We start from the raw sequence: 13,794 nt of genomic DNA on the forward strand, positions 1-13,794 counted from the left end.
AGCAGCTCCCACCAGAGGAATTGCCCTCTGTGGTGGCCTCTATCCATCTCCGCGTGCCCTGTTCCAGCTCCCTTTCTGCTGGCCCAGCGCCCTGGCTAGTCTCCTTTACCCCTTTCTCTTGGTTTCTGGATCCTCCTCTGCTCCTTTCCCATTCTGCCTTGTGTTTCTCCTGGATCTTCATCTCTTTCTCACTCTCTGCCTGGGTCCCCATCTCAGCATGTGCTTGCTTCCCTCCCAGCCTCTGCGTCTCTCTCTCTGGGGTTCTCTCTCCGCATCCTGCCCAGCCACGGCCTCTCTCCTCCACCCACTTTATCCAGTCCAGGCCCTGGGGTGGCTGTAAGGGGGAGACCTCCTGGTCCTGGAGAGGCTGCGGGGGGCGGGCCCCGCATCTCCATATTTGCATATGCATGAGACTGCCGGGGCCGGCGGCCGGGGGCGGGGTTTCTGGGGGCGGGAAGGGGGCGGGCAGCCCCAAAGCTGCCGACTATAAAGGCTGCGCTCGGCGCCCGCCGGCGCGCGCTGCTGCGGAGCGGAGCCTTGGGCCGGGGTCCCTGTCCCGGGCTGACCCCGACTGCGCGTCCCCCCGCACCCCGGAGGCCGCGCCCCCCGAATCTGCTCGGCGGAGGAACCTCCGGTGGCCACCCAAACCCTCTCCACCGGCTCTTTCCATCGCGGATTTCGGGGCGGCCCCCTCCCCCTCTTCTCGCTCTGCTTCTTTGCACCCCGATTTGCACTGCGTTCCTCCCCGCCTTGGCTGCCGTCTGTTTTTGCATCCCTTTTCCTGTTGCTTCTGGGAGGTGGCGTGAAGCTGCACTCGTCCCCCTTCCCCTTTTTACCCTCCCCTGCTCTGACCCCCCACCTCACCCCTGTTGATCGCAGTTGGGGGGCCTAGGACCAGTGCATCCCACGCCGCGCTGCCAGCCGCCCGCAGCGCGTGGCCGAGCACCCCGGGATTCGCGGCGGCTGCACCTCTGAAGGCGGGGGTCCCCCTCGCTCCGGCTGCCTTCGCCCCCGGCGCGTGCCGGCGCGTGGGAGGGGGGCTACAGCGCTCCGCACCCCGGCCTCTCCGTAGCCCCCCGCCCCGCCGCCAAGATGGTCACCCAGAAAGAGAAGAAGAGCTGCGGGCAGGTGGTTGAGGAGTGGAAGGAGTTCGTGTGGAACCCGCGGACGCACCAGTTCATGGGCCGCACCGGGACCAGCTGGGGTACGCGGGGCGGGGGCGGGGGCCGGGGTCCCCGCTGGGTGATGCCCCGGGGGCACGAGGTCCGGTTGGCGTCGCCCCAGCTCCTCGCCCGGCCCCGCGTCCGCCCCCCGCGGCGCCCGGGCGGGGAGGGGGCCGGCCGCGCTCTAATCTCCGCGGCCGGCGCTGCGGAGGCGGGGAAAGTAGGTCACCGCCCGCCGCCCCCCGCAGCCCCCCGCGCGGGTCCGGGCTCCGCGCGCGCCCGCCTCTCGGTGCTCGCGCTCCTCTCGCTCCCGGGGGCCGGTCTGCTCCGCGCGGCGGCCCCCCTTCCCCAGGAGACGCCCCTTTCCTCCCCGCGGCTCCCCACCAGCTGGCCAGGCCGTCTATTTTTAGTGCGCGCCCACCCCGACCCTGGGAACGCGCGGGAGGCGGGCCTGGAGCGGCGGGAATGGGAGCTGCAAGGAGGGGGTCCTTCCTGGCGGAAGTTGTCTGGGTCCCGCTGTGGAGCCTGGGGAGCCATCTGTGGCTGCTGGGGTGGGGGGTGAGGGGGGTTTGGGAGGAGAGTCGCTGTGAGAAGGTTGAGGCTGGGTGTCTGTCTGAGATGGCGCAGGTGCAGGGAGGGGTGCCCACGGGTGGGGAGAGGTGTGCATCCTCCGGCCCAGTGTGGCCTGGGGTGGGGGCGGCAGGACTCGGGGTGTGTGGATGGAGTTGGGTCTGGTGGAGGGTCTGGTGCTGGGCATATGGCTGCAGGGGAGGGTGGAATGCTTCCAAAAGGGAGAGCCAAACGGGGAGATCTGAGCACAGGGTGCACGGGGTGACGCCATGTACAGTTCATCTACCCTGGCCCAAGGATGTCCCCATCAGCCCGTCCACCCGGGCCCGTGAGGTAGGTCCAAGGCAGTTCTTGCCCGGAGGGAACCTCAAGTCCAGTCCTTGGGGTCCGTGAGCACTTGGAGAAGCTGAGGGAGCTTCTCGGGGGGAGTGGAAGGACCAGGGGCTGCCCGTGGTGGACACAGCGGCTGCCCACACTCAGTGAGGCTGACAGTGCCCTCTCATCGCCGCCAAAGACCTGCTCCCAGCTGGGACGGCTGGGGAGGTTCTGCCTTCACTCCCCGCCCCTGGCCTGGGCGTTCTGTGTGTGCGTGGGGGGTGGGGTGAGTGTTGACGGTTCTGGACATTCCGTCTGAGAGACACTGTAGTTAGGAGGGAGCTGTGTTCAAGACTTGGCTTCCGTGGGGCGCCGGGAGAGAGAGAAGATGTTGCTGTCTGAGCGTGAGGGGTGGGTTGAGAGTTTGGTTGTGACCCGGTAGCCAGTGCCAGCTTCCAACGTTGTGTGCCGAGACAGCAGCCACAGATGTGCTTTTTCAGGCTGTGAAGGGTTGAGGAGTGGGGAATGTCATTTGAAGCGAATCACTGTGGCCTATCCTCGGGGTTGTCTCAGCAACGAGAGTGAAGGTCTCGTGTGGCCTCCACAAGGTCAGGTCTCCCAAGCTCCACGGAGCCCTCGGACCGGAGGGGGCTGGGAGTCCTGGCTGGGAGCCAGGCACAGTGGCCTGTTTGCAGCCTCTCATTTCCCTCCCCCGGGGAAGGCCGTCCGAGGTCCCCGTGGCTCTGTGACCTGCCCCTGAGCAGAGCCTCTGATCGGGAAAGGGGCGTGGGGGCTAGGTGAGGTCACGGCAGGACCACCAGCTGACCCTGTGTCCTCCTCCCCAGCCTTCATCCTCCTGTTCTACTTCGTCTTCTATGGCTTCCTCACGGCCATGTTCACCCTCACCATGTGGGTGATGCTGCAAACCGTCTCTGACCACACCCCCAAGTACCAGGACCGACTGGCCACGCCAGGTGAGTGAGGAGACTCTGCTTCCAGCCCCTGGAGCGGCTCTCTCGCCCCTCAGCCTCCCACAGGAACCCCAAGGCTGGAAAGAACGCGGAGCCGAAACCGGTTTGGCTCAGTGGATAGAGCATCGGCCTGCGGACTGAAAGGACCCGTGTTCAATTCTGGTCAAGGGCATGTATCTTGGTTGTGGGCACATCCCCAGTGCAGTGGGGGGGGGGGGGGGGTATGCAGGAGGCAGCTGATCGATGTTTCTCTCTCATCGATGTTTCTAGCTCTATCTCTCTCCCTTCCACTCTGTAAAAAAAATCAATAAAATATATTTTTTAAAAAAAAGGGAAAAAAAAAAATGCGGAATTCTCAGAGGTGTGGATCTGATGATCCAACCACCATGTGCTGGGAAGTTGTTTTTTTAAAAAATATATATTTTATTGATTTTTCACAGAGAGAAAGAGAGAGGGATAGAGAGTTAGAAACATCGATGAGAGAGAAACATCGATCAGCTGCCTCTTGCACACCCCCTACTGGAGATGTGCCCGCAACCAAGGTAAGTGCCCTTGACCAGAATCGAAACCGGGACCTTTCAGTCCTCAGGCCGATGCTCTATCCACTGAGCCAAACCAGTCCCGGCTGCTGGGAAGTTCTCGAGGTCCGCCTTCCTTTCCCACATCCCACAGCTGAGAGCCACGGGGCCTGGGGCAGCTTCCTCCCTTGAAGAGGATCCTAGGTCTCTGTCCCATCCCTCCCCCGGTGTTCCCTGTCTCCGTCTCCTGCCCGCTGTGTGTGGCCCCACACCTCACACACAGCCCGCATCCTGCCCTGGTCTGGCTGTAGGCCTGATGATTCGCCCCAAGACCGAGAACCTGGATGTCGTCGTCAACGTGAGCGACGCGGAGAGCTGGGGCCAGCACGTGCAGAAGCTCAACAAGTTCCTGGAGCGTGAGCGCGGGGCCGGAGGGGGGTGGCGCGGGGCCGGAGAGGGGGTGGCGCGGGGCCGGAGAGGGGGTGGCGCGGGGTCGAAGAGGGGGTGGCGCGGGACCGCGGGCAGGGGGTTCGAGACCCCGGAAGGGAACACGGGGCCCACGCGCTCACCCCCCCCCCTCCCCGTCCCCTCAGCTTACAACGACTCCGTCCAAGCCCAGAAGAACGACATCTGCCGCCCCGGGCGCTATTACGAGCAGCCGGATAACGGCGTCCTCAACTACCCGAAACGGGCCTGCCAGTTCAACCGGACCCAGCTGGGCGACTGCTCCGGCCTCGGGGACCCCACCCACTACGGCTACAGCACCGGGCAGCCCTGCGTCTTCATCAAGATGAACCGGGTATTTGGCTCAATGGATAGAGCGTCGGCTTGGGGACTGGAAGGGACCCGGGTTCGATTCCGGTCAAGGGCATGTACATTGGTTGCGAACATATCCCCAGTAGGGGGTGTGCAAGAGGCAGCTGATCAATGACTCTCTCTCATCGATGTTTCTAACTCTCTATCTCTCTCCCTTCCTCTCTGTACAAAATCAATAAAATATATATTTTGAAAAGATGAACCGGGTAACCATGACCCTGGTCCCTAGGGGGAATGGAGGAGGGGATGGGGGCCACCATCTACTGATAGTTGCGTCCTTCCGCTGAGGCCACTGGGCGTTAGAGAGATTTTTGGACGTTTGAGCAGCTGAGAGAACGAGAAAGATGGGGCCGTTGGAGGCTGAGATCCATGGCCCGAAGGTGTGTCTTTGGCAACGTCTTTTTCTAACTCTCACCACTCTCCTCACTGCAGGTCATCAACTTCTACGCAGGAGCAAACCAGAGCATGAACGTCACCTGTGTGGGGAAGGTGAGCGTTTTGGACCGTGTCCACCTGCCCACCTGTTTGTGTGTCATGGTTTCCCCGTAATCCACTCATCCCTTCCCATCTTTGATCCCAGAAGCCCCATCACTATAGGGATGAGGGGGTAAGAGGCTCCAATATGGATCCGACTCCAAGGGGCTCCTGTTCCTCTTGCTTCTCTCCAGGATGCAGAAACCAGCTCTTTTTTTTTTTTTTTTTCCTTTAATATATTTTATTGATTTTTTTACAGAGAGGAAGAGAGAGGAACAGAGAGTTAGAAACATCGATGAGAGAGAAAATCATCCATCAGCTGCCTCTTGCACACCCCCCCACTGGGGATGTGCCCGCAACCAAGGCACATGCCCTTGACTGGAATTGAACCTGGGACCTTTCAGTCCACAGGCCGACGCTCTATCCACTGAGCCAAACCGGTTTTGGTAGAAACCAGCTCTTGTGTGGCTAGACATCCCCCCTTCCTGACTCCACCCAAGTCCTGGCCTCTGGCTTCCCTCTTTAACCTTTCCACCTTCTTCTCTCCTCCCTGGTCACCATGTCTTCTGTCCTCCCTCCCGTATCCCAGCTGTCCCCCAGTTCCTTTTAGGGACCTGGTAGCCGCTGATCTGTCGGCACCATCTGCTCCCACTAAGGTGTCCATGGAACCCCCCTGTCTCCACCTCTGTCCTGTCTAGAAACTTCCTGCCAGCCCTTCCCACAACCCCTCTCCTTGCTTGCTACCGAGCCTCACTCATGTATCTGTTCTCTCTGGGCTCTGCTCTAGAAACTGACTCCTGAGGATGGGGTAAGAGCTCGAGGTGGGAGTGGCGTAGGAGGCTTCCGTATCGTTAGCGCTCTCCACGCCTTCCCAGTCTATTGAGAGAGACAGGATCCCTCCTCCTGCTCACACACACACACGCACACACAGGCTCACAGACGCGAGGGAAACGGGAAAACCTGGGGTGAAGAAAACAAAGGGGAGTCTAGTGAGCGTCCGCGCTCCTCCCACCCCTCACAAGCTCCCCCTTCCGCCCTCCTGCGCCCGCAGCGGGAAGAAGATGCCGAGAACCTGGGTAGCTTCGTCATGTTCCCCGCCCACGGCAACATCGACCTCATGTACTTCCCCTACTACGGCAAGAAGTTCCACGTGAGTTCTGGGGGGGCCCGGGGCGATGGCTCCTCGGGGGGAGCAGAGTCCCCGGCCCCTCACGCTCCTCCTCCGGCCCAGGTGAACTACACCCAGCCCCTCGTGGCCGTCAAGTTCCTGAACGTGACCCCCAACGTGGAGGTGAACGTGGAATGCCGCATCAACGCCGTCAACATCGCCACGGACGACGAGCGGGACAAGTTCGCCGGCCGGGTGGCCTTCAAACTCCGCATCAACAAAACCTGAGGCCCCCCCCCCCCCCCCCTTCCTCCTGTCCCCACCTCTTTCCTATGGATGCTTCTGGAATGTCCCTTTCCCTTTCCCTCCGCTCCCAGCCTGATGGATGTCCGTTGTGATTTCCCCGCTTTCGCACACTGTCCGCCGTCTTCTCCCAGCCCCTCTCAGTCAGGCGGGAAGGTGGGGTCCCCCCATGGTCACTGGGGAGAGGCCGTTCTGGCTCTGGCTTAGCTGTGAGTGGGGTGTCCCCGCAGCTGCCCTCCTAGCCCCTGAGAGAGATAGAAAATGCCCCCCCCCCCAATCTTCCCACGCACGTAAACACAACCTCATCTCACCCCTTAGCTTCCAGACAGGAACAGGGCACTCCATTCCCCCGTCCCTAAGTGCAGCCGCTGCCACCGCCCCCGAGGTCCCACTATGCGCTGTTGCTGTCTTGGTGGCTTTTAATTTTATCTGGTTCCTCTCGTAGGTCTTTCTCCGCCTCCTCTCCATCCCTGTTCTCTTCTTTCCAGGACAGTTGGCTCCGTAGTCTTTTCCCTGTTTCCTGGTACATTTCTTTCTTTATTTTTAAAAAAATATATTTTATTGATTTTTTTTTACAGAGAGGAAGGGAGAGGGATAGAAACGTCGATGAGAGAGAAACATCGACCAGCTGCCTCCCGCACACCCCCTACCGGGGATGTGCCTGCAACCAAGGTACATGCCCTTGACTGGAATCGAACCTGGGATCTTTCAAGTCTGCAGGTCGACGCTCTATCCACCGAGCCAAACCGGTTTCGGCTCCTGGTACATTCCACTTTTCATCCGAAGGTGACGGTGTGAGCTGGGAGTAAGGGTTTGGAAGTTTATATGGGTCTTGCTGGAACATTCTCCCCCTGATCTCTATCGCCCCAATGGGCGCCGCTCAGAGGGGCAGAGTTGACCCAGGCTGAATATCCACTTTGTTTTTGCGGATGGCTCCCTTACCCCTGTCGGCTTTCCCAGAATATCCTTCACGTTCCACTTCCCAGGAGCCCTGGGGGCGGGGCGGCCGCCTTGGATCTGTCCCCAGTGGCCACCGCGGAGACGTCAGCAGGCTGGGACTATTCCACCAGCTTCCCTGGGCCCGGATCTGCCCCCAGCACCCTCTCGCCGGTTTCTCTTTGCAGTTTATCAACTAATCACTAACTCCTACCCTTTCCTCTGCATTCTAGCCTGAAACTGGCAAATCCCCCCTCCATTTAGGCCCTGAGTTTCCTGGCTCCGTCTCCTTCGGATCTCTTTACAGTTTCCAACAGCCCCCTAGTGCCCTTAGAATGGGAAAAGAGGGACCTCCTGTGTTCTTGAGTTACAGAGGCGTTTTAACTGTCTCCTCAGCGCCATTTGTTCACTTCCTCGCCTCTCTAATCCCCCCCCCTTTTTTCTCCGATGCTGCAGCCTCCACACCCCACCCACAGATGGACCCTCTCCTTTTTCCTCTTGCTGGATCTGTTTCTTCACTCTGGGTCCCCGTCTTTTCCTGCACTCCCCACACCCCAGGGGTCTCTCTCCGCAGTTATTTAATGCCTGTGTCAGATCTACTGTAAAAAGAGAATTAAGTACAATAAAATGAGAGAAATTATATATATAAATATATATCATACGTGGAGCCCTGTGTGCGGGTGTTCCTTTCTGAGCTTTGGGCAGAGCCTGGGAAGGGGGTGGAGGGCGGGTTTGGGTGACCCGGGGTGATCCGCGCTTGGGCTGCTCTTCAGATGTGACCTCTGGCTGTGCAGTGTCTCAGCATCTGCCTCCTAGGTCACTCCGTCACTATACTATCTGAGATCACGCAATAGCAGAGACAAGAAGCCTATGTCCCTTTGTACAACCATACATATGAAGCGCCTACTATGTGAGGACACTTAGGAAAGAGGCAAAGTTCCTGCCCCCAAGGAGCTCCCCAGGTTAACGGGAGGGGTGAGGAGCACACAAGAAACTCACTCCAGGTAGACCAAAATGTGCCTCAAGGAAGGGGAGAAAGCTGGTGAGGACAAAATTCAGAGTGGCCAACCACTCTGTTGGGGTGCTCCGAATGGAAGGGTTTTTTTTATTATTATTAAAAAAAAAACACATATATATATATATATATAAAATTGATTTTTTTTTTTTTTTTTTTTTTTTTACAGAGAGGAAAGGGGAGGGATAGAGAGTTAGGAACATCAATGAGAGAGATCAGAAAAATAGATCAGCTGCCTCCTACACACCCCTACTGGGGATCTGCCCGCAACCAAGGTACATGCCCTTGACCGGAATTGAACCTGGGACCCTTCAGTCCGCAGGCTGATCCTCTATCCACAGAGCCAAACCAGTTAGGGCCGAATGGGAGGTTTTTTAAAGGATTAAAGGATGGGGCAGTTTGGGGTGAGAATAGCATCAGCAAATGTCTAGAAAGATGAGAAAAATGGACTAGAAGAGACAGATCTCAAAACGGTAAGAACCATATGATCGTAATTTTGTGTAAAAAGAAAAAGTATGCCCAAGCATAGGAAAATGGGTGGATAGGTCTACCCAGCAATGTTTATTGAAATATATGGGATGGGTTTATAGCTAACTTTTTCCTTGGGGCTTATTTGCTTTTGTTTGAGATACGTTGGTCTTAGTATTTGCCTCAAAAAATAGCTCAATTACACATGCGTGCAGATATGCAATTTTATCCCGAATGCATTGTAGAAACAGCGTGGCTCAGTGGGTTTTGGTTATTGTTATTTCAAAATTGGATAATGTTATGCACTTTTGTGCATCTCACTTTCTTCACTCAATCAATTTGTCACTACTTCACCTGGTAGGGCTCTAATCATTTTTAAATGGTGGCATGTTTTCCTGTTGGTTCATTCTTCTCTTACTTTGTTACAGCGGCAGAATTAACTGTTTTCTACATTGTAAAATTCCCCCAACTGATGGTTTGCCTCTTTAGTTTGTGCCTGCTTTGACTGTTCGAGGGTTGGGTTTTCAGATAGTCAAATATCAGTTATTTTGTAGTTTCTGAGTTTCCAGACACTAGGGTATACACATTATTTTCTAGATTTTTTTGGGGGCGGGGGGGAGGGACAGGATTTTTATTTTTTGTTGTTGTTGTCAATTCTCACCTGAGGATATTTTCTCCATTGACTTTTAGAGTGGAAGCGAAGGAGAGAGAGAGAGAGAGAGGGAGGCATCAGTGTGAGACACATTGGCTGCCTCCCACACGAACTAGAGATTCTTCTTTTTTTAAAATATATTTTTATTAATTTTTTACGAAGAGGAAGGAAGAGGAATAGAGAGTTAGAAACATCGATCAGGTGCCTCCTGCACACCCCCTACTGGGGATGTGCCCTCAACCAAGGTACATGCCCTTGACCGGAATCGAACCTGGGACTCTTCAGTCCACAGGCCGACACTCTATCCACTGAGCCAAGCCAGTCAGGGCTGAACCAGATATTCTTTGGTGTACAGGCAGATGCTGTAATCATTGAGCCCATGGACCAGGGCAGGATTTAAATTTCATTTAAAATTGACATTTCCTTTAATTCGTCTGGTTTATTTTTGTTTTTGTAAATTAGGAGTCCAATTTTATTTTTCCAGTTGTGTTAGCTTCATTTAAAAAAGTCCATAATTTATTCCCACTGAATTGAAAAACTTAGGCCACATAATACCATTTCCTATATACTGAGGTCTACTTCTGATTCACTGCTTGCTGCACAGGGGCTATTTACCACTCCATAGATCAAGCTGTACTGCTCTAATCTGTTGTTTCATGATATGCTTTTTCATATTTAACAAGTAAGTCCCCCAGTTCTCTCTCTCTTTTTTTTTTTTTTTAAAATATATATTTTATTGATTTTGTACAGAGAGGAAGGGAGAGAGATAGAGAGTTAGAAACATCGATGAGAGAGAGTCATCGATCAGCTGCCTCTTGCACACCCCCTACTAGGGATATGCCCGCAACCAAGGTACATGCCCTTGACCGGAATCGAACCCAGGTCCCTTCAGTCCCCAAGCCGACGCTCTATCCATTGAGCCAAACCGGTCTCGACCCAGTTCTCTTTTTATTTTTATTTATTTACTTTTATTTCTTAAATATATTTTAATTTATTTCAGAGAGGAAGGGAGAAGGAGAGAGAGATAGAAACATCAACGATGTGAGAGAATCATCGATCGGCTGCCTCTGGGATCGAGCCAGCAGACCGGGCATGTGCCCTTGCCCGGAATCAAACCTGGGAAACCCGGCCAGGGTTGGCTGATTCTTGTATGTGCCCTGACCAGGGATCAAACCCTCAACCTTGGCATTTAGGGACACTGCCCTAACCAACTGATCTACCAGGCCAGGCCTGGTTTTGTTATTTTATTTTATTTATTTTATTTTTATTTTTAAATATATTTTATTGATTTTCTTACAGAGAGGAAGGGAGAGAGATAGAGAGCTAGAAACATCAATGAGAGAGAAACATCGATCAGCTGCCTCTTGCACACCCCCTACCGGGGATGTGCCCGTAACCAATGTACATGCCCTTGACCGGAATGGAACCTGGGAACTTTTAGTCCACAGACCGATGCTCTACTGCTGAGCCAAACTGGTTTCGGCTGCTTTTGTTATTTTAAATGGAATGGTTTTTTTTTTCAGTGCTTTAAAAAACCATTAATATTTCTCTATTATCTGTTTACCTTCCTAAATTCTCTCAGTTCTATCACGTCTCTAATAAAGCTTGAGCTTTTAGGCACATGTGATCTAAAAGGTAGAAAATTAAAAAAAAACACAAAACACATATATTTTTCCCTTCTTGAGTGTCCTAAAAAAACCATTTGTTAGTGGGCATCCCTGTTTAGTTCTTGATTCTAATTGAAATTATCTTATGTTTAACCATTAGGATACTTTCTGTTATTCCATTACTGTTTTTTAAAGAATGGCTGGTGAAATTTAATCAAATTCTTTTCAGCATCTGTTGATATGATCTTATTTTTCTTCATTCATTTGTTAATGTAATGAATTATGTTGACAGATTCTCTATTAAACCAACCTTGTGCTCCTGGAATAAACCCTACTTAGTGTTAATTATATATAAATATTTTTGGTTACTCCTACCCATCTTTTTTCTTTCTTTATTCACCTTATTGGGATGACATTGGTTAAGAAAATTAAATAGATTTCAGGTGTCTAATTCTATAAAATATCGTCTATGTATTGTCTTGTGTGTCTACCACTCCAAGTCAAGTCTTCCATTAGGATTTATGCCCTTGTACCCTCTTCTACCTCTCCCCTCCCCCTTTCCCTTTGGAAACCATCACACTGCTGTCTGTGCGTTAAGAGGTTGTTGTTTTTAATGCCTTCACCTTTTCACCCACCCCACAACCTCCCTCCCCTTAACAGTCTTTAGACATAATGTATAGGTATTATTTTGAAATATTGCAGCCATAATTTGGTTTCTAGGTTTTTAGTATCTTTATCAAGTTTTTTTAAAAAATATATATATTTTTAAAAATCTATTTTATTGATTTTTTTAGAGAGGAAAGGAGAGAGATAGAGTTAGAAACATCGATGAGAAAGTCATTGATCAGCTGCCTCTTGCACACCCCCTACTGGGGATGTGCCCGCAACCAAGGTACATGCCCTTGACCGGAATCAAACCCAAGACCCTTCAGTCCACAGGCCGACGCTCTATCCACTGAGCCAAACCGGTTTCGGCTAAAAAATATTTTTAAAATTTATTTCAGAGAGGGAGGAGAGATAGAAACATCAATAATGAGAATCATTGATTGACTGCCTCCTGCACAATCAGGGATGGAGTCCCACAACCCAAGCATATGTCCTGACCAGGAATGGAACCGTGACCTCCTGGTTCATAGGCTAACGCTCAACCACTGATCTAACCCAGGTGGGATTTCCATTAACTTTTTTTTTGAGTTGGAAGGGAATGGGAGAGACACAGAGAAGGAAACATTGATGATGCCAATTGGTTGCCTCCAGCCCTACTGGAGCTAGCCAGGGATTGAGCCTGCAACTACTAGCAAGGTATGTCACCTTGACCGGATTTGACTCTTTAGTCCATGATGCTCAATACACTGAGCCAAACTGGTCTTTATTAGGTTTTAATATTAAAACCACTTTACATGAATTGGAAATTTCACTCTTTCCCTAAGGCCCAGGACAACTGAAGTACCGCTCATTGGACCGTTGGTTCTTATTCTTCTTCACCCCCTCAATCTAGTGCTTGAGTTAAAATTTTTTTTTTTTTTTAAAGTCACTGCTTTTGGATTTATCCTTTTAATTAAGCTTGCTTAGGTTCCTATCTTTTCTAAATAAGGAAAGCATGGCTATACATTTTCCTCGGAGCACTCTTGCTGGGTGTCTCACAGATTTGGGTGCCCCGTGTTCCTGAAATTGGGAAACAAGTGTCCGAACTTATTCCAAACCTCCATGGGGCGGGGCTTGGGCTCCATGAGAACAGGGGCCACCATGTTTGCCATGGGGCAGGGCTTGGGCTCCATGAGAACAGGGGCCACCATGTTCGCTATGGGGCGGGGCTTGGGCTCCATGAGAACAGGGGCCACCATGTTCGCCATGGGGCGGGGCTTGGGCTCCATGAGAACAGGGGCCACCATGTTCGCCATGGGGCGGGGCTTGGGCTCCTTGAGAACAGGGGCCACCATGTTCGCCATGGGGCGGGGCTTGGGCTCCATGAGAACAGGGGCCACCATGTTTGCCATGGGGCCCCGGCTTAAACAGTGATGGGCACAGACTGGCTAGAAGGGTAGATAGATGAACACACTGAAGTGAGCAGATGGGACCGGAGAGGTTAGGGACTCATTAAAAGTCACACAGCTCAGCAGAGCTGCCCAACAACCCATCTTATAGTTCTCAGTTTAGTAACCTGTCAGCTCACAAAGGGATCAGCAGAGCCAGAATGGATCTTTTTAAAAAAATTGTTTTTGCCGAAACCGGTTTGGCTCAGTGGATAGAGCGTTGGCCTGTGTACTGAGAGGTCCCTGGTTCGATTCCGATCAAGGGCATGTACCTTGGTTGCGGGCACATCCCCAGTGGGGAGTGTGCAGGAGGCAGCTGATTGATGATTCTCTCTCATCAATATTTCTAGCTCTCTATCCCTCTCTGTGAAAAATGAATAAAATATATTTAAAAAAAATGTTTTTATTGATTTCAGAGAGAGAGAGAAATATCAATGTGAGAAACTTTGATAGGGTGCTTCCCACATGTGCTCTAACCATGTGCTGACTAGGGTCCAAACCACAACCTGTGTAGGCGCCCTCACCAGGAATCGAACCAGTGACCTTTAAATGCATGGGACGACACTCAGCCAACGAGCCACACCAGCAAGGGCTCGGATGCGCTTTGGAAGTACAGCAGAAATGAAACAGCCAGGGGGGACACATTCTAGGGAAATGGGAGTAATGGGAGCTGGACGCTGATCAGAAAGGGAGCTTTAAGGTGATGGCCTACAGGGATGAGTTTGCCAAGGGCCCGGTAGGTGGGAGAGACGGTAATTCTGGTCTCTGGGGAGGTGTTTGGCATCCCTTCACAATGAAGAGAAAAATGGTTTTGAGACCAGGGTGGCCAGTGGCTCCACAGCCAT

At 52.8% G+C, this 13,794-nt stretch overlaps 1 protein-coding gene across 1 annotated transcript; it reads left to right on the forward strand.

Moving 5' to 3' along the window:
* The first annotated feature begins 499 nt into the window (after positions 1-499).
* ATP1B2 (ATPase Na+/K+ transporting subunit beta 2) lies at positions 500-6,778 on the forward strand. Its single transcript, XM_084863867.1, has 7 exons — positions 500-1,204; positions 2,894-3,022; positions 3,849-3,953; positions 4,131-4,336; positions 4,786-4,842; positions 5,879-5,977; positions 6,059-6,778. Exons 1-7 carry the CDS (start codon positions 1,093-1,095, stop codon positions 6,221-6,223), a joined length of 873 nt encoding a protein of 290 aa, XP_084719993.1. The 5' UTR covers positions 500-1,092; the 3' UTR covers positions 6,224-6,778.
* Positions 6,779-13,794: the final 7,016 nt, after the last annotated feature.

Source organism: Pipistrellus hanaki (assembly GCF_964339955.1).
Source record: "Pipistrellus hanaki genome assembly, chromosome: 16".
Taxonomy (NCBI): Eukaryota; Metazoa; Chordata; class Mammalia; order Chiroptera; family Vespertilionidae; genus Pipistrellus; species Pipistrellus hanaki.